At 39.4% G+C, this 24,933-nt stretch overlaps 8 protein-coding genes across 8 annotated transcripts; 1 reads left to right on the top strand and 7 right to left on the bottom strand. All coding sequences in view use genetic code 12, as the record gives it.

Annotated features, from left to right (window-relative positions):
* Window positions 1-809: 809 nt before the first annotated feature.
* Window positions 810-3,206, bottom strand: RJT20DRAFT_60544 (uncharacterized protein). The gene has a single exon (XM_064920945.1). It carries the CDS (start codon window positions 2,783-2,785, stop codon window positions 971-973), a length of 1,815 nt encoding a protein of 604 aa, XP_064772792.1. The 5' UTR covers window positions 2,786-3,206; the 3' UTR covers window positions 810-970.
* A 421-nt stretch (window positions 3,207-3,627) lies between these two features.
* Window positions 3,628-5,001, bottom strand: DFG5 (putative mannan endo-1,6-alpha-mannosidase; the record flags this gene model as incomplete). Its single annotated transcript, XM_064918535.1, has 1 exon — window positions 3,628-5,001. One exon carries the CDS (start codon window positions 4,999-5,001, stop codon window positions 3,628-3,630), a length of 1,374 nt encoding a protein of 457 aa, XP_064772791.1.
* A 1,551-nt stretch (window positions 5,002-6,552) lies between these two features.
* RJT20DRAFT_99694 (uncharacterized protein) lies at window positions 6,553-7,500 on the bottom strand (the record flags this gene model as incomplete). The annotated part of the gene is made up of 1 exon (XM_064921775.1): window positions 6,553-7,500. One exon carries the CDS (start codon window positions 7,498-7,500, stop codon window positions 6,553-6,555), a length of 948 nt encoding a protein of 315 aa, XP_064772790.1.
* A 515-nt stretch (window positions 7,501-8,015) lies between these two features.
* On the bottom strand, window positions 8,016-11,033 carry ZCF9 (Zcf9p; the record flags this gene model as incomplete). Its single annotated transcript, XM_064921769.1, has 3 exons — window positions 8,016-9,897; window positions 10,042-10,755; window positions 10,852-11,033. The coding sequence occupies 3 exons, from the start codon at window positions 11,031-11,033 to the stop codon at window positions 8,016-8,018; spliced, it is 2,778 nt and encodes a 925-aa protein (XP_064772789.1).
* Window positions 11,034-12,082: 1,049 nt separating this feature from the next.
* On the bottom strand, window positions 12,083-14,441 carry RJT20DRAFT_60534 (uncharacterized protein). Its single transcript, XM_064920944.1, has one exon. It carries the CDS (start codon window positions 14,296-14,298, stop codon window positions 12,253-12,255), a length of 2,046 nt encoding a protein of 681 aa, XP_064772788.1. The 5' UTR covers window positions 14,299-14,441; the 3' UTR covers window positions 12,083-12,252.
* Window positions 14,442-14,992: 551 nt separating this feature from the next.
* On the top strand, window positions 14,993-15,645 carry PHHB (4a-hydroxytetrahydrobiopterin dehydratase). The gene has a single exon (XM_064920943.1). The coding sequence runs from the start codon at window positions 15,178-15,180 to the stop codon at window positions 15,583-15,585; it is 408 nt and encodes a 135-aa protein (XP_064772787.1). The 5' UTR covers window positions 14,993-15,177; the 3' UTR covers window positions 15,586-15,645.
* POM152 (Pom152p) lies at window positions 15,646-19,599 on the bottom strand. The gene has a single exon (XM_064920942.1). It carries the CDS (start codon window positions 19,510-19,512, stop codon window positions 15,706-15,708), a length of 3,807 nt encoding a protein of 1,268 aa, XP_064772786.1. The 5' UTR covers window positions 19,513-19,599; the 3' UTR covers window positions 15,646-15,705.
* Window positions 19,600-20,296: 697 nt separating this feature from the next.
* On the bottom strand, window positions 20,297-24,481 carry RJT20DRAFT_130895 (ATP-dependent RNA helicase). The gene has a single exon (XM_064917878.1). It carries the CDS (start codon window positions 24,440-24,442, stop codon window positions 20,522-20,524), a length of 3,921 nt encoding a protein of 1,306 aa, XP_064772785.1. The 5' UTR covers window positions 24,443-24,481; the 3' UTR covers window positions 20,297-20,521.
* Window positions 24,482-24,933: the final 452 nt, after the last annotated feature.

Raw genomic sequence — 24,933 nt, 5'->3', positions numbered from 1 at the left:
CTTGGAGGATCTCCCGTGATTCTATGATCCAAATCAATAAATGAGTAGCCACTCGAGAGGTCCTGGTAGATAATGAATCTGCTCTTCCCCAATTTTCCTTAAACTCAAGGGATCATGTCTCATATATATATAAATATCTGAATTTCGATTGCTTTCACAACCCAGGTGAAAAATTCACTATTCTGCAGCTTAAAATTTCTGCTGATAGCATATTAATCTCCAAACTAAGTAAACTTGCATTTAAAGTTTGTCTACCAAAATAATGCTATGAAATTATATCCATTGTCCAGTATGCGAAATGACATTACCATTGCCGCGATATTATGGTTTCGTTCTTATCAAACACACATAAGGTACCCCATTCGCCTATGCTGCCTGCACCACCAAGATGCAAAAATGCCCTTTTTGAGTGAAATAAACCGGCTGGTATTTTCTGGTGATGTTGCCTTAATTAAGATAAGAGATAAGACGGATGTCGCACGTGATCGGGACACCACTACGGGAGACAGCGATTTGCAGTCTCAGTTTTTAGCGGAAATACGTTTAAGGATTCTTCTGAAGAACAGAAAGAAAGAAAAAAGAAGTAAGATGATTTTGACTTTAGCCGCTGAGGCACGTGACTTTATTGAAAACTGCTGTACTAGTTAGTAGTACTACATGTCTCTATATACTTCTTACAATTGAACATCAGAGGCTTGAGTCGATATGATGCAGCCAGCTGCCCATTCAAGTTCTCTGTCAATGGCAGTTTCCTAGTTGGTAATTAACGCTTATATCGGTAGCGACTTTCTCTGGTAATTATGCTATTAATATACATACATGAAACGTAGTACTATCTATAAACAGGCGTCCTGGAATTCTGCGCTGAATAACCGTGCACTGTTTTCAGCCCCAAACCGCTAAGTTATCTCTCCGAAACCACAGGGAAAAGGCAGAATAGTTACGTCAATCTCTAGGCTTAGAAGCGGGACTACTCGTTTAAGGAGTCATCATCATCCTCCATCTCCTGTTCCATGCGTAAACCTGCGTTAATCACAATCCGCTCCCAGTCACTCATCAAGATAACAATGGTTTCACTCACACCAATAAGGATCATTCCGCTACCAATTCCAAGCCAGAGCCCAATAAGTTCTAAGCCGACAACCTTACTGAGAATAAGCGCTAATGGCAATGCAAAGGCGTAGTACGCCACAAAGTTGATAACACCACCAATCTTCTGAGAACCCTGTGCTCTCATGATACCACTGGCAACAGATGCGAGACCGTCAAATATCTGGATAAGAGACACTAGCGGATTGAAAAGTTTAACAATCAAGTCTATCACTCCCTCATCTTGAGAGAATAACTGTGCAATTTGCTTTTTTAATGTAAATAAGGTAATGCAATTAATGCAGGCCACTATAAGGGCAGCCACAAGGGCCATTTTGGTAGCTTTCCTAGCACCATCAATGTTCTGACCTCCAATGAAGTTGGCTATTCTTGTAGATGATGCAATTCCGACTGCAAATGGAACCATATATGCCAAGGATGCAATACTGGCAACCGCACTCTGGGCTGCCAACTGCGTTGTACCAAAGTAAGAAGCAAACAATGTCATGATTTCGTAGGCCAAGTACTCTGATTCAAGCATGACGACTCCTGGAATGGCCAATTGTGAGAGCTCACCCCACAGCTGAAATAAGTCATGGAAAGAAACAATTCCAAACCAACATTTGCTTCCGTCAATGTATCTCACGTAAAGGGCCATAAGAATACACATTATCCAGAAGTTACATACAGTTGCAATAGGAGCTCCCATATATCCTATTCCATATGTCTTGTTCCACACAAGGAAATAAGACAAGAATATATTAATTGGAGCAGATACGAATAGAATTCCAGTGCCTGCTTCAAAGATACCCTGCGCTTGTAAGAATCTCTTTCCATTCTCGAACATGATATAAGCCGGAGCACCCAAAATCAAAATTCTTAAGAATGATGCAGTTAAATGAAGTACTTCCTCACTAGCAATGACGTACTTTAAGAATAATGGTGAATACCACCATAAAAATCCACAAGGTATATATACCACCCATGAGAATACAATACATCTCTGAACAAATATGTTCACAAGTTCATAATTTGAGGATCCATATGCTTGAGGGCACAATGTGTCCAATGAAGTAGCTATACCCTCAAATATAGCGAATGTAATTGTAGAAGACATCGTAGCTAACGAGACAGCCGCAAGTTCATTCTTTCCGAGATGGCCCACAACCAAGAGGCACACAATGGAAAAGAAGTGTTCAAGAACGAAAGTTATAATCAAGGGAATAGAATATCTGAATATCATCGTAGCCTCTGTATAATATGAAGTTTTCAAGTTCTGGAAGTCCTCTAATTCGTTATAAGAACTTGACATCGAGTATGAGCGATGGCCAGAACTTCGGGATTCCGACCTTCTAAGCGACAACGCTTCTTCTTCATCTGTTGCTAAGTATCTTCGTTGATGCTCTTCCACTAACCAACTATGGAACGACTCTTGGTCTTCGGTGGTTTGTACCGAATTTAGCGTAGACGGTAAGGATCTCGATGTACTGACACTGGCGGCATCACTGGCTTCTTCAGACCCAATGACCGACCCGCTTTCTATCATCGATAGGAAAGACCGCTGGTCATCTCCACCTCCGTACAAGAACAAGGGCGTTTGGGTCGAGGGGGGTATGAATAGTCTTCTTCTACGTCCTCCAAGACCTCCGGCCGTGTTGGGGTTGGCAAACCTATTAATACTAGGAAATAACACCATAATGAATGCAAGGGTACTACAAGATAAAGATGACTAGAAGCTATAAGTTTTTGGTGAATGCAAATTAATGAGCGTGACTGCGAGTTTATATAGATATATGTATAAAACGAACTGTTCCACTTTTAATGTATAAGAGTATATCTTATCATGAACTGTTCTAACCTCTTTAAAAGTGGCATACTTCAGAAAAGCCAATTAAATTTTTTTTCAGAGCGCTTCTTATCATTTTAGCCGCCGTGATGGAAGGGGAAATTGGGGGGTTGTGAAGGGTGCGAAAAGTGGGGGTATTCTTAATCAGGATCAGTTTGTTAGTGTGTGATGTTAGTTTTATATATATACATTGTAATGAGATGTAATGAGATGTAATGAGATGTGATGAGATAAACTACAGTATGGTCAAAAGAATACAATAATAATAAAATATGTAAAGAAGTGATATATAGAAAAATAAAGACGAAGAAAAGCATGGCCAAATGGATTAAATGGATATAATGGATATAATGGATAAAATATCAGTGCTTCTTGCAGATGTCTTGTAGCCTTATAGATGGTATCCTAGTTAGTTAAAGGAAACTCCGCAATTTTCGGCACATACCCTTTTAGTGGTATAATCCGATGGAGTTTTCGCAGCAAAAGGTGGAAAATTGACCTATATTGAACCCGTCCAATGAATTGTATAAATAATAATCTTGTAGATGTGTCAATTTTATTCTCTTACCAGAGAAGTTTTCTATGGAATAACACTGCAACCAAAGTAGCTGTCTCTGTATGAAAGCTCGGCAAAAGAGTACTATTCCCTGAATCACTCTCAACCCTAATTTTGCTGCTGACTGCATCCCAACCTATAATACCATCCAGATTCCACCAGCTAAAATAATGGCAAGAACAATTGCTGTCAATGCACCCGCACCAGCCTTGTCTTTTCCTGTAACGGTAATTTCGTTGAGGTTGACATTGTCCTGACTACCAAGACCTGAGTTAAAGTCAATACTAGACATAACCGCGTCAGCCTGAGCTTTAGGTACCTGACTCAATTTATCTGGCGTAGTCACAATCACTGCATTAATAACTTCTAAGGCTCCGGTTTGCTCTCCCAATCCAAAGATGCCGTCCCAGGTACCCTTGGACCAATCCTGACCACATGTCACTCCATCAGTACCACCATTACAGGAAGCTGCAGCACCTTTAGCACTGGTTTGTATCCAAGTACTAATTTGATTGTGTGTTGAGTTGACCAAAAGAGATGTAAGGCCAAGACAACGAGAAAACAACGAACGGAAAGATCTTTGATCATTATTACAGGTTTTAGAGAAGAAACATTGCCTCTCTACCATTATATCGTTTTCAAAAAACCAAGAAGAGGTATCCACTAAGTCAGTGGCACCCTTCAACCATTTATTGTCTTGGTTATAGTCGTACATGTATGCTGCACCAGCCATGAAGATACCATAAGTGTACGACCATTGCTTCTTGGTAAGGTCAGTGCAGTTGGTGCTGATGTCCGCACCATCGTAAAGTGTAACGTTGCCAGTATCATCTACTAAAAATCCGACGTCAACCATCCAGTCCCATACCTTCTCGGCGACCTGGGCGTACGTGTCATTGTCTAAGTAACGTGCCAATCTTGCAGCAAGATGGAAAAGACAACCGTTAGCGATGGAGTTCTTGTAATCGTAACCAGAGTTCCAAGAGAAAATCTGCCATCTTAATCCTCCATTACAGTGTTCTGTGTCCCATCTGGAGTTCATTGTGTTAAATGCTGCAATTGTTAACTCTAACCATGAATGGCTCTCAGGGTTGGTAAAGTTCCTTTCGACGGCTTGCATAATAGCCATTGCCCACACACCTTGATCATCATTACCTTCGGTCATGGACTGGTTCAGGGGAACGTAGTTGAAGTTTTCTCCGGCTTGGTGATACATGGCGTCCATAATAAGCAGTTCCAAGGTTTTGTTATTCGAATCACAGAAACTGAAATAGTCAACTATACCTCCGAATGCTTCACCGGCATTCCACCAATAATTGGGGGGAGCAAACATTCCAACTGTTCCTCCGTATTTCAAACCTTCGTAGTAATTGAGGGCACCATTCATGACTATCTTTGCAGCGTCACAGACAGACAGTTTGTTGTTAATATCCAAATTGATGGCTGTCACCATGGAGAGCGACAGAAGCGCCGTTACCACGTAGGCTATACGGGGTATATAATTGAACATTTTATGAGATGAATTTAGATGGAAGTTTCTCCAGAGGGTAGATCAATCCAAATCCCAAGTTGTCAGTTCCAACCTCTTCTTGTTGGAAACTTTGTGGAGAAGAGGAGGTGTTATTCTTCGTTGATGATGATGGTGCGCCTCGTTACCTGATCTCACTAAAATTCAGCGCTGTACACAAAAAAATTAGTGAGAGAAATGAAATGAGCAGTGAGAGTCTCGATGGGAAAATGGGAAAAAGTCAGTGGTAGTGAGAAGCGATAGTCGCAGTAGTGGGTGTAGTAACTTAGAGATAACTAGGAGAGAACTAAGACAAAAAGACAATCAACAGTCTACCAAGAATATAAGAAGGATGAAGTAGGAAAGAAGTATATCAGAAGTGAATATCAGATAATGGAAAAGGAAAACCGAGTTTAATCTGTAAGTATAATATTAAAACTTATATAACACCATGAAAACCAAAAACCTCTATTTAACCCAGAAATATGTATGATCACTCTCTATTCTCTGTGGGTCTTGTTCATGACTGTCTCAATGACTTCAGTGTGTCTCCCCATCACTGGCCCCAATGACGTCTGTGTGTAGATCCGCGATTTGGTCTGTTTAGGTCGGTGAGATCACGGTGTGCATAGGGATAGGCAATACGAAGAAACAGGGCACAGGAAACAGGACAAAGGACACAGGAAACAGGTGTCTTTCGCTACAGGACAGAGCAGAGATAGGATCTTTTCTTAGTGTTTTGTGTGTGTTTGTGTGTCTGTTTGTGTGTTTACATAGCGGTCCTCATATTTGTTTGTGTGTTCTATATTTAGAGACGCTCTGACGTCAGACAGAAGGCGGAGTGCAGGGCAAACAGGAAACGATGAAGATTGTAGGAGATTATAGGCAACAGGTCGTGGGAAAGCTTGTATATCTTTTTAGCTTGCGAATAGCCGTTTTTTTGGGACTCGTTTTCTTTTTCATTCGAGGAATCGGGTATGGTAGCCTTTGGATACGATATACCTTTGTGTTTCTGTGTTTGTAAATATAGCTATTTTACTGCTCCCGTTTTCGTTATTTCTACTGTGCATTCGGATGCGAAACTAATCTTTAGTATCGTGTTCTTGTCTTTTCCTGGGCGTTGATTGTTTTATGTGAGTCCTTGGACAACTTTTTTGTTATACCCGCCTTACACCTTATTTCTTTGCATTGATCTGATCTTGATCTGACTTCTGTCGGGGGTGGGGTTTTTGACTTATACTTCACTTTATTGCTAATCCTTTGTACTCTCTTCAAACTAATTACTCTGGAAGAGTGGCACGGTTTAGGGGCTTTTATTCAAAACTTCAGACGTGAAGTTGTCTTAAGCCTACAGTAACAGTACCTAATGAAAAATTTATGACGTCATATAGTCAACTCAATCTCTTATATCGTGTAACATCTTGGCCAACCTCAAAGCTCTCTCTCTATATAATTTACTTGGCCTACAATGAAAATACTGCTTTTATAGGTTCAGCCCCAAAACAGGGCTGTAGTCTTCTCTGGTGTATGTAATCGAGAAATCACCACTTTCATTTATTCCTCTAATTTAAATATCTCAAGTAATTGTCCTAAACCAGTTATAACAATACGATTATTAGCTAGCAACAACATCTCTTTCTCGTTATGCTTGTGCTGAACGGGCTGTGACACAGAGCAGCCAGGATACGACTCCTTCTCTGGCAATCTTCTTTGGCGGAAGAATTCACTGCTGTGATCCCTATCAATAAATATACCATTCCAACCTGCTTGGATTGGGCCTATAAAATCTTTCTTATAGTCATCTCCGACATGCCAGCAATTCTCTAAGAACTTTCCCTTAAGCTTGAGAGGAAGTCGGCGACGGAATTCCCTTTCGTAGAAACCACATGCAACTGAATCGTAAAATGACCTTTGTGGCTTGGAGGCACCAACATCATAAGATAAATAGATGTTTTCATTCTCGAAGAATTGGGAGAGTCCTAGATTATTCAAAATCTGGCGCACCCTTCCATCAGAATTGCTTGATACAGCCATCTTGATCCCGTGTTCTTTTAATGTAGTCAAAGTTGGTACAACATCATCGTAGACACTATATGCCTCATCGCCAACAAAGTGATCAAGCAATCTAGTACACAATTGAGCTGATATTTCATTGTCCTTATAATGTTCGATGCCAAATAACCTCACGATTAATTCCAGCCACCATTCATCGCTAGATGCTATTTCTACGGTTCCCTTACCATAATTGGGATACTCTCTTTGTAATGCAGCATATATCTTGGGAAACTCCTTTGTGATGTCTTCCACCAGTTTATTTATGCCGAATTCCTGGGATGCAATTTTATGGTATTGTACCGGCACCGGCTCCTTGGGGGTATACAATGTTCCAAACACATCGAAAGATAGCAACGATGGTTTAGGAAACTCATCTGAAGTTTCTCTGATCTTCTGCAAATTGTCAAGGTTGAACGGATGCGACGTCAATGGCACACCCGATATCATCCTTGTACTCAATTGATTGATGAGGCCAAGTCTCAAAAGGTGTCTACTATTACCGGAATTACTGAACACTTTATTGAACATGAGATTGATCTAGAATTCAATTAGACTACAACGTTATAACTTATAATATATTCTGCCGGTACATACAATTCACTATCTGTGTTTTTTTAATTTTTCCAATAATGTTGTCCCCTTTCTATATATATATATATTCCAATCACTATTAGTCACATACAATTAGTCACAAGCGGTTATTTTTTTGTGAGAGGTTCCAGAAAAAAAGGGTTTGAGATTGCGTGGTTGTAATTGCCCCATTAAATGATTGCAAAATCAGTAACGTAATTCGAATAGTGAGGTATATATTACAGTGAGGATATTTAACTGTGAGGTACATATAACAGTGAGGATATCTAACAGTGAGGATATCTCCAACTATTAAAAGTACATTGGAACTCTGGTGTTTCTCAATAATATATTTCTAAGTATTTCACTCTATACACATCTCTATATCATCCCTAACCTAGTAAAACCTCCCATCCCCATTCCTTCATAACTGTGCTCCAATGAAGCTTGGAGGAAATCCCCCCACGGATATCATCTATCGGGGTGGAATTCTGATCATTATTGATTACCGACATCAAGCCGCTAATCTGAGTTGAAATATTCCGCAAAGAGTCCTCGTCTTCCTTTGCTCCAGGTGCTTTCTTCAGCCCCTCCTCAAATTCACCTCTCCTCTTCTTTTTCAAGTACTCATCTTTTCTTTTCCACACCTCCTTCACTACCTGAAGGGCTCTATCGATGTTACCAATCCACATCTTTTGAGATAATATGGACCATCTAGATTCACACCATTCCCTCTCTTCTCCTTGTTCTGCTTCACAAGACGCCACAAGAAGTGGAAATATATGAACAGTACTCAAGTCCGACGTGGAAGGAATTGATGCAAGCAAAATAAATATCTTCTCGGCAAGCGAATGTGATGATGGAGACGGGATTTCTGGAACTGCCTGGTGTAAGTAGATGAGTGTTGCAAATTTGTATGCTTCTGCCGTTGCTATGCAAGAAGGAATGTCCCAGGCGTTTCCATTATTGTCCTCGTACATATTGGACTGATTAACCATAGAAGCTGTAATTGTCAGTTTCCAACAAGTCAACTGTTGCTTCAACTCACTTGCTTGTGAAATCGTCTTAAGTGTGTTACGTGAACTGCCCGCGTTCTTAATGTTCTTGCATTCCGCCTCCTTTCTTCTCATCTTTCTGACTTTGGCAATTAGATTAGCAACCCTTCCCATTATCAGGAAGAGTGACTGAGCACATCCCAATAATGGGTCAACATACTCCGTGTTATAGCTGAAGGAATCAAAGTTGTCAAAGAAGTTGAATCCATTCCTTTGCACTGAGTCAGCAATGCTCAGATCTCCCGACTCAGACTTTATACTGCGTGAGTCGTCATGGTCGCCATTCTCGCTCAGAATCAGCAGTGCACTCATTCGCTTCTCTTTGCTTCTTTGATTGTGAGAAGTTTGCAACATTGTTGTGATGGTTGCAACTAAATCAATTCCCTTGTCATCATAATTTGTGTCCGTAGTCATTTGAGCTAAAACTTCAAAATAGATCCAAATATTGAAGAGAAATTGAAGACTTTTTGGGATTGGAATTGAGCTTAATTTGTCACTTTTCCGAGCAACACTACCATCCCCTCCATGGATCACTGGAGGCTCAAACAATCTTTCCATTTCGCTACGATCCACTAGAACTAATTTCTTCTCTAATTCTTTGCGTTCAGAAATGACGAGTTCATTGTACTGCCGATCACTATCTGTCAGACTTGGATCAAGCTCAATTTCTTTTCTTTTCTTGGATAATGACTTTTGTTGATCTTTCAATAGTGTCAAAACTTTTTGAATCATGCTCTTGGCACCTTTCAAATGAGCAATTCCACTAGACGTCTGCACATCCCATGATTCACTAACTGCTAAATTTAAGCAGGTTGTGAGAGCAATATCAGCTGGTAATTCTTCAGAATCGCCGCCTTCTGAGTCCATTTTAGTTAGACCACTAGCCAATTCGAGAATGCATCTTCTCATGTATCCGTAACCTTTCGCTCTAAGATCGCTACTATTGCCTTCAAGTTCGCTGTTTCCAGCTAAGTGAAATAAAGTCATTGAAGCAATCGAATTGAACAAGCAAGAGTACTTCGTTGCCAACGGAATGATCATACTTCTCCAAGGATTCTCTTTTGCACCATTCTTGATGGACATGATGCTGCACGTATACTGTGAGTACAAATGAAGAATCTGCTCCAGTTCTGAAGTCTTCATCAATGATCTATTCAAAAAGTTGTCAGAAATTGTCGAAAGCGGAGTGGAAATTGATGCCACAGGGGATTCCGAGTCGCTCAAGAGTGTGAATTTATTTTGATCCATCTTCACGTATCCAGTGAAACCTCTTTGCTTGTTTATATCACGCTTTTCCAGAGTAAAGTGATCATACTGAGGATTAGACAATGTTAGTGGACTCAAGGGTCCATCAAATGGGAACTTGATCTTGTTTTCCAAGGCCAAGTCTTTTGAGTCTTCTGTATTGAATGCAAAGTTGATTATAGCTGAAAGGGAAGGAGTTAGGTTGATTTCATTCAATATTTCTGCTTCCTTGCTCAACAATGAAGACGTCCCATTGTAAGATTTGTCCATCAATTTGTGAGAATTAGCATCATCGTTAGCACCAGGTGCTCTTGTGTTCGTAAGGAAATCACTGAAGTTGGGAGAAAATGGAAGTTGGGTGGCTGGACTTGGTTGAGGCTTATTCACGTCCTTTTCGCTCACAGAAGGAGAACGCTTCATCTCGTCAACAGCAACATCAGCCAAGGAATCTAGTCTGTTGGACATACTTTTGGAATATTCTTCCCTCAAGTTGAAAATCTCCGGTGGAAACGTATTATGACTATTTGTGCTGAATGATCTACGTAAACTCATTGTATCCGTGGAAACAAAATTGTGGTCATCCATGGAATCGCTGTTACTTCTTCTTGATTTAGCATCTAATGACATGCTATGCAGCATTTGAGTCTTCAGGGATTCGCCTGTTAACCTTCGCTTCTTGTAGCTATGGGGATTGAATCCCTGTGAAATGAGATCATTCTCAATCTTGATATCTTGAATGGTTTTGCCCGTTACTGACAATGAAGCTAATTCCAAGTGTCTTTTGATACTGGTCTTTTCGGGAGCAACTGCTGTCGGCACTGAGCTAATATCGCTGGTTGTAATTGAGACCAGTCGTCTTTTTTCGTCTGTTGGCATGGTTTCATTTGGTGTCTCGCTTGAGGCTTCTGGCTGAGTTCCTTCATTGAACGATCTCCATTTGAAGTTCGTTGCATAACCTCCGCATTCTATCTTTCTTTTGCGACAATTCAAACACCCCGGCTTTGTTTCGTCGCACTTCAACCGCTTGCGCTTACATGTTAAACAGCCATTCCGCGACTTGGTAGTTTTGGGCTTGGTCCTTTGCACAGTCTGTTCGTTGTGAGGAGACATAATTCTTTTTGTTAGGCACTAGGCACTGAGTGAGTGTCTGGCTATAGGTGGTGTCATAAACTCATAGGATCACCGTCGTCAAGCCGAATCCAGGCTACTTCGCAGAGTGTAACCCATTAACAGCTAAAGAATCCATTATTATAATAATTTCTGGTAAGTGCCGATGACTGACATCTTTTCCCCTAAACTAGCAAAGATAAGATAAGGCCCGGCCGCATTGTAATTGAACAGAGGCACCGCTTTGTGGAGATCGCGCGGACTGTGATTCCCGAACAGGCAATGATATCCTAATCACCTGGTTGATAAAGGCCGTTTAAGGCACCGCGAAAGGCTTCAGAGCACAGAGTTTCGGTTATGGTGAGTTTTAGTATGTGATAGAGATTATTGTAGATGATTTTCTGGAATGTGGGGGTGGGGGAGATATAGGAGACAAGAAGAAATTTTAGAATGAGTGATTTCTGGGTATGATAATCGCTGTGAGCTCGGGCGGCATGATATATATCCATGGAAATGAAAGAGGAAATGAAAGAAGAAGTGAAAGAGGAAGTGAAAGATGAAGTGAAAGAGAAGGGAAAGAGGAAGTAATGCTCTTGCTGTATGAGACACTGTTTTGGTGTAGATAATTTAATGACAATAATATTATACTATTATATGATATACCGAATGGAGTATGTATATATGAAAAAATGCTGCGAGTATTGTAAGTGCTAAGGTACGGACAACAGTACAAAGCGCTTTTTTCATACAGAATTTAATAGAAATGATAAGCAGTGTCTTTTGTTGAACAACAAAAGTATATACTTGCTAGCACTATGAAGATGACTTGGTCTCTGTCTAATTGGTAAAACTGAAAAGACAGACAGTCGCCACTTTCAGCCATCCTGATTATAGTGGTGAAAAATTTTATTAATCCGCTTAACAAACATATATATTCTGTGCACTATTTGCTGTGCATATACTTTGATCTTTATCATTTTTACTCCCCATTCACTCCCCTGTATCGATTACCTTAATCACTATTATTGGTCCAAATGAATAAAATCTCGGGGATTAATTCTCGGTATCTGAGCCGCCTTTGCATGCTGTCAAATGCATAAGGGATACGGGTTCCGCAACAATTTTATTTTCTATTTTTGTTTTATCTTGCATTGTTATTATTTTGCATCTATAAATGCACCTATGCTTGTTACTACCAGAGTAAATTGTGCTTTCTTCGATACTAGACCAATTGGAAGCAGCTCATTCCTATTCTAAATCTATAATCACAGTTTTGGCCACCAAAGTTCTTGTTTTCCCCGTTGTTGCTCTGCTTCGAGGGATTGGACTCAGTGGCATACCGCACCCATGGGAAGCAGGAGTATTTCATTTGTTCCTCCTCCACACTCAAGTAGTTGAGTCTCAAGCCGGAATATGCTAGCATAGGAATGCTGAACCGGAGCTTGATGTCATTGTTGAAATCCACATGCTTCGTTTTCTTGGCCAATTGTTTTGCCAGTGAAGATGACTCGCCATGAACACCGTAGAATCTATCAAGTTCCTTACGTGAAGCTTCTTCGTCATCCGAGGAATCAATATCCTCTTTGACAGCCCTATGAAGTAAGACAGCTTGTATATGTGGCATGTTGGCGTCTTTGGTGTCAATTAACGATAGTTCAGCCATCATTCTGGTGGTTTGCCTTCCATTGATCGTGTCAATCTTCCAAAGAAGTTCTGAAGTATCGATCTTGTAGCCCACTTCACCTACTTCAGCCCTATACTTCAAGCATTCATCCGTATTCTTTCCATGTTCAATGTCGAAGATATGAGGGTTGATGGGAATCTGCACTATTAAATTTTGGCAATGTAATCTCTTCTTGAAATTGGTGTTAACAATACAAAGAACTTGCAATTTATTCGTTTCTTTAATGACTCTGTATGTTGGTTTTATGGTGATCAATGGCAACTTTTTCTTTTGCTTCTGTTGCTCGACGTGGTAGGTCATAAGAATAAATTTGTCGTCTGGAGGAATGAAGGTAACCAAGTTATCTTTATAAATTGTTGCCAATTCAATACATTGATGGAATTGAACATTTCTAATGGGAATTTTACTTTTCTTTTGAACTTTCCGCCTTTCAGAACCATCCAAGCTATTTTTCAGTTCATTCGTCAGGGTTTCTTCGTGATTTGCTATATCGTCTGTTTGACTCGTTAAATCAACACTTTCTTCTTTTACGAATGTCTCTTCCTCATTTGCTTCTATATCAACATTACCGTTGGATTCAGCTGCGCCCTCTTCTTCATCATCTTCATCTTCATCATCAATATCATCTAATTTCAACTGATTTGACGGGAGGTCTAGACTTACTCTCTCATCGTAGTCCTCACCCGTGCTAATTCGAGATATGTTTTCCTCGTTGAAACCCACACGGCAGACTGGCATTCCTGATAAGTAGCATTTGACAGCACACGTTCCAAAAACTTCATTTCTCTTGATGCTTTCCAGCTCCAAATCATACAAGAATTCACAATCTTCGATAATATCCACGTAAATCTCGTTCTTAGAGTAAAAGATACCCTTTTGACGCCAGTTAATGGCAGACGAATAAGTTCTCAATACGGAACTATTCACGTAGTTGGAGTTTTGTTCTATTACATCATCTTTGATGGCATGGTTTTTAGTGGATTTGATATTTCTATTCATATGTGAGGGAGACTTCGATTTAGATTTGGATTTGGATTTATTCTTCGTCTTCTTTTCTTTCGTTTCGTGATCGCTATCTGAAGAGTTGTCGTAAAGATCTTCAGTATGCAATGTAGGTAGATTAGCGTTAACTTTGATGTACTCTTTTAATATGTTATAATCTGTCAGTTGGACCAACCCAAAGTCCAAGCATTCGTCTATTAGTTCAAAAATCAAGTTGACATTATCTATGATTGCATCTCTGTCCAATTTAAGTACTTCGTCATTGGAAGTTTGAGAGCTCAAGTAATTATGCAAAATTCCGTAGAAACTGTTTAGAAATACTACTGTCAGCATAGCATTGATGTTGGAAGTACTCACCACCAAAAGAATTATATCATGTGCTCCTTGAAGGTAGATGTAACTGACACCTCGTATGAACAAGAACGGCACTTTTTCCTCGGGCTTAAGCTTGAGATATACCTTTTCGTAGTTGCTGATCAAGACTGGATCGGAAGCTATATCATTGCGGTAGCGTCGGTTCAAAAGAACTTCGCTGTGCTGATTGGACTTGGGCCAGTAGAGAATATAGAGCGCTGATATCATGCTACTTAGGCGTGGTGCAAGGAAACAACGAATTGACTCCCACTTTTCACCTGGACGATGCTCTCTTCTTCACTGTTCAATTGTTACAGTCCTATATAGACGCCGTCAACACCGTAATGTTAAACTATCTATACACTTCTAACTACAGAGAAGTACTGAAATCATTAAATTACTATGAAAGAAAGACCTGTATGGACATGCATATAGTGCACAGTGAATACGCGAATTGTCAGTTTTTGTTTCAATTCTTGTTTTGGACATTAACTTTTTGACAAGGAGGGGAGAGGGACACTGAGGGAAGAGAGAGGTGTGTAGTTTATTTCGATGGAAATTAGTGAGTTTATGAGCTGAAATCATACATGGATGGGAAATTTTGCTAATTGTTCAGATGACTACTTGTTTTGGTTATTGCTTATTGGCTACCATAGAAATATGATAGAATCAATTGGCTCCATTTAAAAAAAGGGCTTCCTAGCCATTCATTAATACGCAGGTCTCCCAACGGGTTGGGTTATATACAGGTTGCTTATATCAATGGAATTTGGGGGGTATTCAGTAGGTTATAATTTTGCTTGAATTCGATTCTTAAGAGATAAATGGATAAAAATGGTCTATTGGGGTATTCTGTGTGATTTTTCCCACCTAAAATATCATTTCAGGACTTTAAACTGGCTATAGTAAATGATTCCATAAAGTCACGTGTATTTATATACTATACGCAGGTTGGTATTTTTTGCAATTGGCTTCTATTGTACTTAAGAATTCAAAGAATAGTTTGCTTGCCTTATTCATGTAATTGTTCCTTCGCTTCTTAAGAATATCGTCACCGGCTACGGATACTAAGCTTATTAACGAACGAATCAGAGAAATCCTGTAAAGATGCTGAAAATCACAAAAGGAATAGTTCTCAGTGCAGAGGCCGTCCTGGAGTACTTGACAAAACTAAATGCTGTGAAAACTCCAGCACTTTCACCTATAAGTGGATCTTTTCCGCAGGTAGAACGCTGGAGCATCCAGCAGAAGAATAGTAGCACGGGTGAAAACCTGGAATACTTGCTGGCTTCATACAAATTCAAGTCCTTTAAAAAGGCTTGGAAATTCTTGAATTATGTTGCCGACTCTGCTCATACTTTGAGGCACCATCCAACCATAATCACAACGTATAACAAGGTTGACCTTGAAATCACAACACACGATGTGGGTAACAAACTCACAATAAAGGACTTTGAGCTTGCAGAATCTGTAAACACTGCTTTCAATAAAGCTCAAGAACCTGAAAAGCCCTGAAAAATGAAGCTACTATTGACAGGCTCGTAGTATTTATTGGTGACAATCAAGAGTAAATATTATAAGTCTTATATTAGGTTCTATGTTACATTATATTTTTGTGATGAATCTCCGGAGAGATTATTGGAGTTTTCTTCTAGCTGTACAATGGGCATCCAGAACTTCGATGGCCTCGTATGTACCCTCGAGACTTGCAAGTACGGTATGCTCAAACTCCCATATGTCTTTTATGCTGTGTGTTTCAACAATTTCAATTGATTTGCCCGCCTTCTTGTTCTTCTTCTCATGAGCCTCTGTGGTTCTGACGTATGTCAAGCTAAATGGAGGCTCACCAAAGAATCTGAAAGTGATCTCGGTTTGGTCTCCCTCGTGTAAATCTTCAACAATATAGTCACCCTTGTTTACTTCCACCGAAGGTAAATCATGTACATGTATCCTCAATTCGTTATCCTTCTCGGCGACAGAAGTGACATTCACCAAGCAGCTACTAGCAGAAGAATCCTGTATTGCCTCTATAGACAACACACCTGGTCGAGATGCCAATCTTTGAAAGTTGAAAGGGACTTGAGCCTTCTGCGACTTCTCGTTGAATTTATAGAATACGGTAAATGGAGGGACTCCTGTTAAGTTATAGGCAATGTGGTCACCTACACAGTAATCTCTCTTGGAAGGAATTTGCTTGAAGATATTTGGAACTTCAGTCACTGCAATAATATAATTGTTAGATGGTGAAAATCCATTTCTAGAACATCCATTTCCATCAGCCACATGATTGATCGTTAATATATGATCTCCAACCTTCATATCTTTGTCTCCGTACAATTGAACAAATGGTTCCTTAACTTCCTCAAATAAGAGAATTTCCGATTTTCCTGTTGACTCGTGCTTTAGTGTAGCATTAATTCTGAACGGAAATTTACCTGTCAATTGGAGAGGGATCTTTATGAGCTTTTGGCCCGGCTTAATTCTGTTTTCACATATCTGTGAAACTTGGTTGGACCTATCAAACTTCAAGTTAGGCAATTGGTTGACATCGTAAAGAATATTTGGTAGTTTCTGAACAACATGTCTCGCTTTATCCTTGGTGTATAAACTGTCGTAGATACCCTTGAAGCGATGTTCATAACGACCGTTTGTACTAGTGGGCAACTTTATATTCAACTCTTTCTTTTCAACATTCATAGATCTTGATTCTACTCTGCCACTTGGTAGTTTTATTTCATAATCAATGACAAATGGCGGCTTACCTTCTAAAGATACCCTTACTGGATTAGTACGGTTTTGGCAAAGCGATTTCAAGTGAAGCGAACTTTCATCCAGATGTTGTTTTAACTCGTTTTCGCTGCTGACAGAAAGTCTTGGTCTGTCATAATAGGATACTGTGATAGTTCTCTCCCTATTAATAACCTTTCCTGGGCAACCGCCATTTTCATATGTCAATAGCGAATACACTCCCGATTGGGTTACTCTAAGCGATTGCCCTCCTTGGATGACTTTAGTTGTCTGCTTTGATTTATCAACTAAATCTATATGTCTGTACTCGACCTTATCCGACCTGGATTTACCTACAGAAGTCTTGTATTGCAACGGAATCTCAACAGAGTCACCTTCAACTATCCTGAAATGAGCGGTCGAATTGTCTATCTGAACCTCTGGGATATCACTCCTGCTATTAATAGTAAAGCTTTCCCTTTCATCTTGGATCACTCCACATGCTGACTTGTCAGTCACGCCAGATAGCTTAATCAGATACTTGCCCTTCAATGATTCGGGAGTGCGGATCTCGTAAGAGAACACATCTTTTACTTTGACAGTGTTCTGCAATTTCTTACCAGTCTGGGTGTCAATAAAATCGTAGTCGAATGAGAAAGGACCATTACCTTCGAAATACAAAGGAATAGTAGCAGTTTGACCGAAACATGTACTAATTGACTTGTGATGAGGGGATTCGTTCTTGAAAAAGGTGACCTTAGAAGTCTTCTTGAAATACGTCAGGTAAGTGTACTTTTGTTCATCTAATACGACAGGCCTTGGATAATAATTAACATCTTTGATATTATTGAACACTATAACGTAATTTCCTTCAGCGGGTGGCCTGAAAGTGAAGGAATGTTTGTTTTCAAACGACTTAAGAACTCTAGCAGTAGTTCCTCTTTCACTGTGAACGGGTCTAAGAATACCGTTTGATTGATTTTGATAAACATGATACTGAATATGGAAAGGAGCTTTCCCGACAAACTTCAAGTCAAAATTGTAACCAACTGTGCCTAAGCATTTATCAGTGATTGGAGTCGCGGCTATGTCAACTGATGGTGGTTGAGCCAACGATATTTTTATGTCTTTTTTCAATATTTCACAATCGCAAAATCTAGTACTGGCGTTCGCCAATTGGTATGTCCCTGGTTGTGATACTTCTACCCCTTGTAAGAGATCAGACAATCTATGAAATGTCTTGGACGTTTTGCTGGATAACAGAGGATCTTGTTGGTTTGTGTATAAGACATCACAAGTGATGGGAAAATCAGACTCCTTTAGAGTATCTGCTCCTCCAATTCTTAATACTTTGGAGCCGTCGACCAAGAGTTCTGTGTCGGGCTTTTTATCTTCTAAGAATAATGTAGGAGCTTTCTTCAATTCGTAACTGAATCTGACATCTTTATCCTTTGATAATGGATTGTATTTTTTGCTATTGCTCAAAAAATCAGTTACTTCGGTCAACTGGAATTCGAGAATTCCCTCTTGTGCATTTGATATTAAATCAGGATGTCTCGATATTTCTTGTTCCAATGAGTTTCTGGTGATTGTGTTGGCTCTCAACCAAGTCAAGTCTTTTCCACCTTTTTTGGCTTCTGACTCCTCACCGATGGTAATATTAAAAGACTTATAGAACTTCCCGTTCAAATGGTTTACAACTTGAATAGTAGCTGGGCTGACTCCGAATACTTCTAGCAAAGGTAAATGCAAGGTATTGTCATCAGGCTTAGATGGAAGACATTTGTAGTTTTTGCTAGCATCGAAGTTAGGAGGATACAAAAACTGTGCTCTAGGACAATCTGAGATCAAGAATTCCGATTTGTAAGTTCGTATACTGATTCCCTTCACGTCAGTTACACTTTTGATTTTGTAAGAGCCGGATTCACTAATGGGAAATTGAATATAGAATACTCTATCGTCGTTGCGGTTATATTCCGGGTATTTAGATAAAAACCGATAGTCTCTTTTTAAGAGTTTTCTTAAAGCGTTTCCAGTGTAGTCAATATCTCTAACCTCATTGTTTACTGTGGTATGTTGAATTTTCAATCGTCCAATATCTGTAGTTGTATTGAATTCTATAGGCATTTCAAGAATCTGATGCACACTTGTATCCAAGCAAGTTTGATCAAAATGGAAAGGATTCATTTTGGCAGAAGAATCCGGCAAGTACTGGATTGTGAACTTACCCTTGAAATGGGCGTCGATATCAATGACTGAATTTTTGTCTATGGAGTCGCCAACGATGGTTAGTTCCTTATTCTGAAAGACTATCTTCAAGAAGGGCAGGAAGAGGCCACTCAACAAGGGAAAGGTGAAGCTACTGACAAGGAAAAACGTCAATCCGTTCAAAAGTAATGCAAGGCCCAATGTCTTGAGTGGAGAAAAGATCAAATATTGAATATTTAGCACCGGAAGAAGCCAGAGGAAGAGTCCATCGATAATGGCGTACTTAAGCACGAACGAGAAGTTATTCAATGGCGATAGCGAATACGACGTCAATACGTCTGATTTGAGTAGTATAACGTCATAGATCTTCCAACTTTGGATCAAAATGAAAAGTGACACTATGAACATTCGCTGGGTTGCTAGATCAAGAATGTCTGACCGTATGAGCGGTTCCACGTACTCTATGTCCGAGTCCAATTGGTCTTTATCGTTACCATTGCCCGCCATATTCAATGAGTATAATACTGGGGTGCATGTAATGCCACTGATTCGAGTTCTATGGTCCTACGACTATTCCAATGTGTGTTATTACTGTCATCAATTGATGTCTTCTAACAAAAGATCTTATTGTTTACAGTAAATAGAGAAGCAAAACAAAATTTTAGACGTACTGTATACAGCCCGACTGTTGACTGCAAAAAAATTGCATAAGCCTGGTATTAGTAGTAGATACAAAGTACATATATAGTGTATCGGAAGTGTACTGCAAGTGTATTGGAAGTGTGGTGGAAGTATATCAATAATAACCGGTCCAAAGTGTAAAGAAGAAAAAAAGAAGAAAAAGATGACTTCAAATAGGACGCTCTCTCCAGGACTTCTCCAGGTATATATATATATTTGGATATATATATATATATATATACATAGATGTACTCTATAAATTGGATAATAAAAGTATGTATGCGCCTATATACACATATACATATATATATATATATATCTATATATATATTTATAAATGTATATATATTATAAATGTATATGTATTATAAATGTATATGTATTATGAATGTATGTGTATGAATTTGGGTGAATATATAGGATATAGGATATAGGTATACCAGGGTGGATGTCGATAAATTTTGGTGATTGTATTAATAGACAAAGATTGGTTTTAATTATTAGTCAAAACGGTGTGTGGTACTTTTATGACATTTGTATGTATATTTGATAGATTCTTAACATGTACAACAATACATGAACCTTGTAGACAATGAAAAGTTTCTTGTATATTGGTTCGTCCCCTTTGAGTATGTATACATTACAAGAAGTAGCCAACCCGTTGTTGCATTCACTAAAATCACTTCGGTCTTTTGGTCTTTCCCGTACACGCTATTTCCCTTACCATAAAATCATTCTGTAAGTCACTACATCATATGTCTCAAAATCTGTCGTTCTGATTCTATTCAAACGATCTATGCTATACAAATGCTAATATATACAATAAAATAATGCACTAGGATTCAATAACCCAAGCTCCGTTTGTCTTCACTTGAGTCACTTTAATGGCTGGTAAGTCCCATCCCACCCCTCCAGAACCAATGGCTGCTCCAAATCTTGGAACAACATAACACTCTCTCTTCGTTGGAGTGATGTTTTTTGGAGCATACGGATACCCCAAAGGCTTGGAGTAGGTAATAAGTGGGGAGTTCTTTCCGATATTTGCCAATTGTTTTCCCTTTATGGAAACTAACGGCTTCATTCGAATTCTTGGTTCTTTCCCCTCGATAGTGTTGGCTCCAATGTTCAAACTTTGGTATATTAAGTACGAACCAGGAATTGTTCCCAAGTTAGAAATGATGGAGTTGGGGTGGATGTAAACGTATGGGTCTCCCTCTGTAGGTTGACGAACTGGGAATACTGGAACATACGGAATGGTGGTAATGGTACTTCTATTTGAAATTTCCACATCTGAAGATACCAAATCGCCCCTAATAGAAATTTGGTCAATAAATCCAGCTGCAATCATTTGTTTGATGGCTGCAACTTGTTTCTTATCTGGTATGTTCAATCTCAAATCCTTGCTAGAGGAAATGCTTGCAATAGAATCAGCAGCTGTATTAGATTTCACAATGAAGTCAACCTGTTTCCTCAACTTTGCTATTTCCTCCATAACTTTAGCACGCAAGAAGTTGCTTTGAAGGAAACCAGCCTTCTTCTCTTTAGGAACATGGTCATAAGCACAAACAGCCGAGAGCAACATCAATGCATCGCTCTCAGCATCCAACTTGGAGAACATAGCCCTTGACTGATAATATTTGGCTCTTGTCTGTTTCTTTTCCTCGTCATCTACGGTGTTCTCTTCTTCGGAACCATCATTCTTGGAGCCGCTGTAAATCCCGACTTCATTCTCACCTAGGAATGGATCACCAACTGATAATGCTGATACTAATGCGATAATGTAAGGAAGACAACCAAATTGATTGCCGATGATTAAAATTTTAGCAAAACGAGGACTAAGAGGGAAATGTGACATTGTCCTGCCTAAGTCCGTAATCTGCTTCTTTTCCTTATCCAAGGCACCCAAGATCGATAAAAGTCTTTCGGCCTTCTGTAACGAAAGTCTGTCTGGCGGGGTGGGGAAGGGAAAGTTAATAATATTGTCAATTCCCATGCTCTTCATAGAAAGAACAATACTTTCAAAAGGCATTCTAAGGATTTCTGGAGTACTAAATTGTGGAAAGAATGATTCATAAATAGCAGAGGAGAATAGTCTGTAACAATGACCTGGACCTGTTCTACCAGCTCTACCAGCTCTTTGGTCTGCCGAAGCCTTGGAAATCCAGTCAATTTCAAATGACTGAACTCCATTTTCTTCATTATACTTTCTCTCTTTGGAACGACCACAATCGACGACATAACGAATTCCAGGAATGGTTAAGGAAGTTTCAGCCACATTAGTGGAAACAATGCATATTCTGCTTCCTGGAGGAGGTTGCTCAAAGACCTTCATCTGCTGTTTAGTGGGTAATAGCGAATAAAGTGGTAAGACATATAATGGATCTTTATCAGTTTGGTGAGGTTCCAATACTTCTTCGAATCCTTCCTCCTCTTCATCATCTTCGCTATCTTCATCTTGTTCTTCTTTCGCTATAAGATCGTCAACATTGACACTAAAATCAACATCTTCAGCTTCAGCATCTGTCAGTTTGTTAAGTCTCACAACCTTTTCCTCGTCGTATTCCACGGTAGGCTTCTTAGAGCCCTTGTTAGGGAATGGGAATTCTTGACGTAATCTCTTCACAAGGGAAGTGATTTCATTTTGACCTGTCATAAAAATCAAAATACCTCCCGAAGGCAATCTCTTGTGAATCTTACATGTCTTTTTAAACGCATCCTCCAAATAATCAAAACTTGTCTTCTTGCTGAAATGAGTACTGACAGGATACTGTCTAGCATCCACCTTCAAAATTGGTGGTGGCACTTTGAATAACTGCTTGTTTTCTGAGAAATCTGAAACTCTCAATGTGGCAGACATAATAATGAGCTTTAACGGTTTATACTTCTTAGGATCATCGGTGCTATATTGCCTTCTTAATTTCAAAATACGACTCAACATTCCAATCAAAATGTCAGTATTAATATTTCTTTCGTGAGCTTCATCGATAATGATTGCCGAGTATTTCGTGAGCAAGAAATCGCTCATCATTTCTCTCAATAATATACCATCTGTCATAAACTTCATTGCTGTTCCATCTTTCCCGCCTTCATTCTTGATTGTACTATCAAATCTGATCTGATAACCTACTCTCTTTCCGTGGTCACCCAATTCATTACTAACTCTTTCGGCCATGGAAACGGCTGCAACTCTCCTGGGTTGAGTGATACCAATCATTCCTGGATACAACTCACTTCCTGAGTTACCAAACCCAGCTTCATATAAGAACTGTGGGACTTGAGTAGTCTTACCGGAACCGGTCTCACCACAAATTACCACACAATCATGGTGGTGAATGGCTTCCATTATTCTGTGCTCTTCTCCAAAGACAGGGAGGTTCATTCTCTGTTTTTGAATTTCATCATTTCTATTCACTTCAACATAGAAGGCATCTCTCTGTAATTCCTCATTTATCGGTATATAGTTCTCTTCGTCTTCTGGCTTATCGAAGTCTTCTTCATGTACTGTCCCTTTTGAATACTTTTTTCTGGTTTCCTCTGAAAGCGTTGGCATCTCAGTTGTTCCCTCTCGGCCTTCCATAACACGGACTTGCTGTTCTGCCCATTCTTTAAAAGATTCAGCTGTGGCCGAGTGTTTTGGCTTCTTCAGCAATAATGCAGGTAAGTCATCGTCGTCGTCTTCTTCGTCAGACTCTTCTTCAGACTCTTCTTCAGATTCTTCCTCGGACTCGTCTTCTTCAGAACCGTCTTCAAGCTCTTCTTGGATATCCTCGTCTTCTATCTCATTTTCTTTATCGACTTTATCTTCTTGCTCTGAGTCCTCATTCTCTGAATCTTCATCCTCATCCTCATCTTCATCCTCATCCTCATCTTCATCATTATCTTCTTCTTCATTATCATCTTCGCTGGAAATAAAATCATTTTCGTCTTCAATTTTCAATCTCTTTTTCTCTTCTTTTTCGACTCTTAATCTCCAACTGTATTTCTTTACCGATGCTTGTTTCTTACTCTTTTCAACCTTTGGTAAGTTTGCAAATCCAAATCCAAATCCACTTCCACCGAACTTAGCAGGACGATTATCAACAAACGATGAGGCTTGTGTAGTATCTCCAAACTTGGACAATGAATCGGCATCTGATTCTTCTCCAAGATCATTTTCAGAATCAGACTCAAATTTACTTGACTTGTTGATCATATTGAACTCATCTTCGGCATCTTCTGGCCATTCTTTAACTTCTCTTTCTTCGTAAAGGATTTCTTTAGTTCTGTCATCTCCACGGCCTTGACGTTCCAATTCAAGGGCTTCGATCATTTCCTCTTTTCTTGTTTGTTTTCCTTTACCTAAGTTCTTCGATGCAGAAAGGGTACTGGTATCAATTTTTGTCTTCGACAATTTCTCGAGTAACACTTTCTTTTCTTCTCTTTTAAGTTGATGCTCTATGTACTTGTCTAATCTCTTCTTCTTGGCTTTTGACATCTTAGTTTCTTTGGAATTTGCAGAGTACAAAGTTTCTTCCAACTTTCTCTTACGTTCCTGTTTCTCTTCATCGGTCATGGGCTTGAAAATTTCCGAGTTGGAATTCTCTTCATTGAATAATGCACTTGGATCAGCAATCTTTTCAGGTTGTTCTGTCTGTTCTCCATTCTCCTCTACTACTTGCCTAGTAAACTGTTTGTTTCTGGCTCTTCTTAAAGTAGCCTGCTTGGCAAGCATACCCGCACGGGCCTTCTCATTGAATCTCTTCCTATATTTACCCATAGACCTAGTTCATTGACATCTGAATGTGAATCATTTTAGTACATTCTATATGGTTATTATAGATTTTTCATGTTAGCATCTGTTGAACCCTGCATATACCACAATTTCTTTAAGATGGGGATGAGTTGTATATGCAGTCCCAGAATAATCGGTTCAGGTCATGTGATCAGACAAAGGGTATAGTAGGACTTGATTAAGGAGTAGTCAGGATTGGTAGTACTTTGATTAGTTCAGTTGGGTAACTATGGTGAATGATATTGTCGCAAGTCAAGAAATCTTATCTTAACAATATTTTAAGGTGAATCATTAACATTTTGGTGCTTCTATTGCGTGAGATACGTTGCTCTGTTCATGCGAACAGTTTAAGGAAGGAAGGCGATTGATGAAAATGATAGCCATAGAAGGAAATAGACTTACTTGTATTATCTCTTAGTAAGCCTTAAAATTATGACGGAAGAACCTCTTTCCAGCTTTCGGATATCCTTTTGCTG

The sequence above is a fragment of the Scheffersomyces xylosifermentans genome (assembly GCF_036884685.1).
Source record: "Scheffersomyces xylosifermentans strain CBS 12540 chromosome Unknown RJT20scaffold_7, whole genome shotgun sequence".
In the NCBI taxonomy this organism is placed as follows: Eukaryota; Fungi; Ascomycota; class Pichiomycetes; order Serinales; family Debaryomycetaceae; genus Scheffersomyces; species Scheffersomyces xylosifermentans.
The sequence above is the reverse complement of the archived record's forward strand: the minus strand, read 5'-3'. Positions and strand labels throughout refer to the sequence as shown.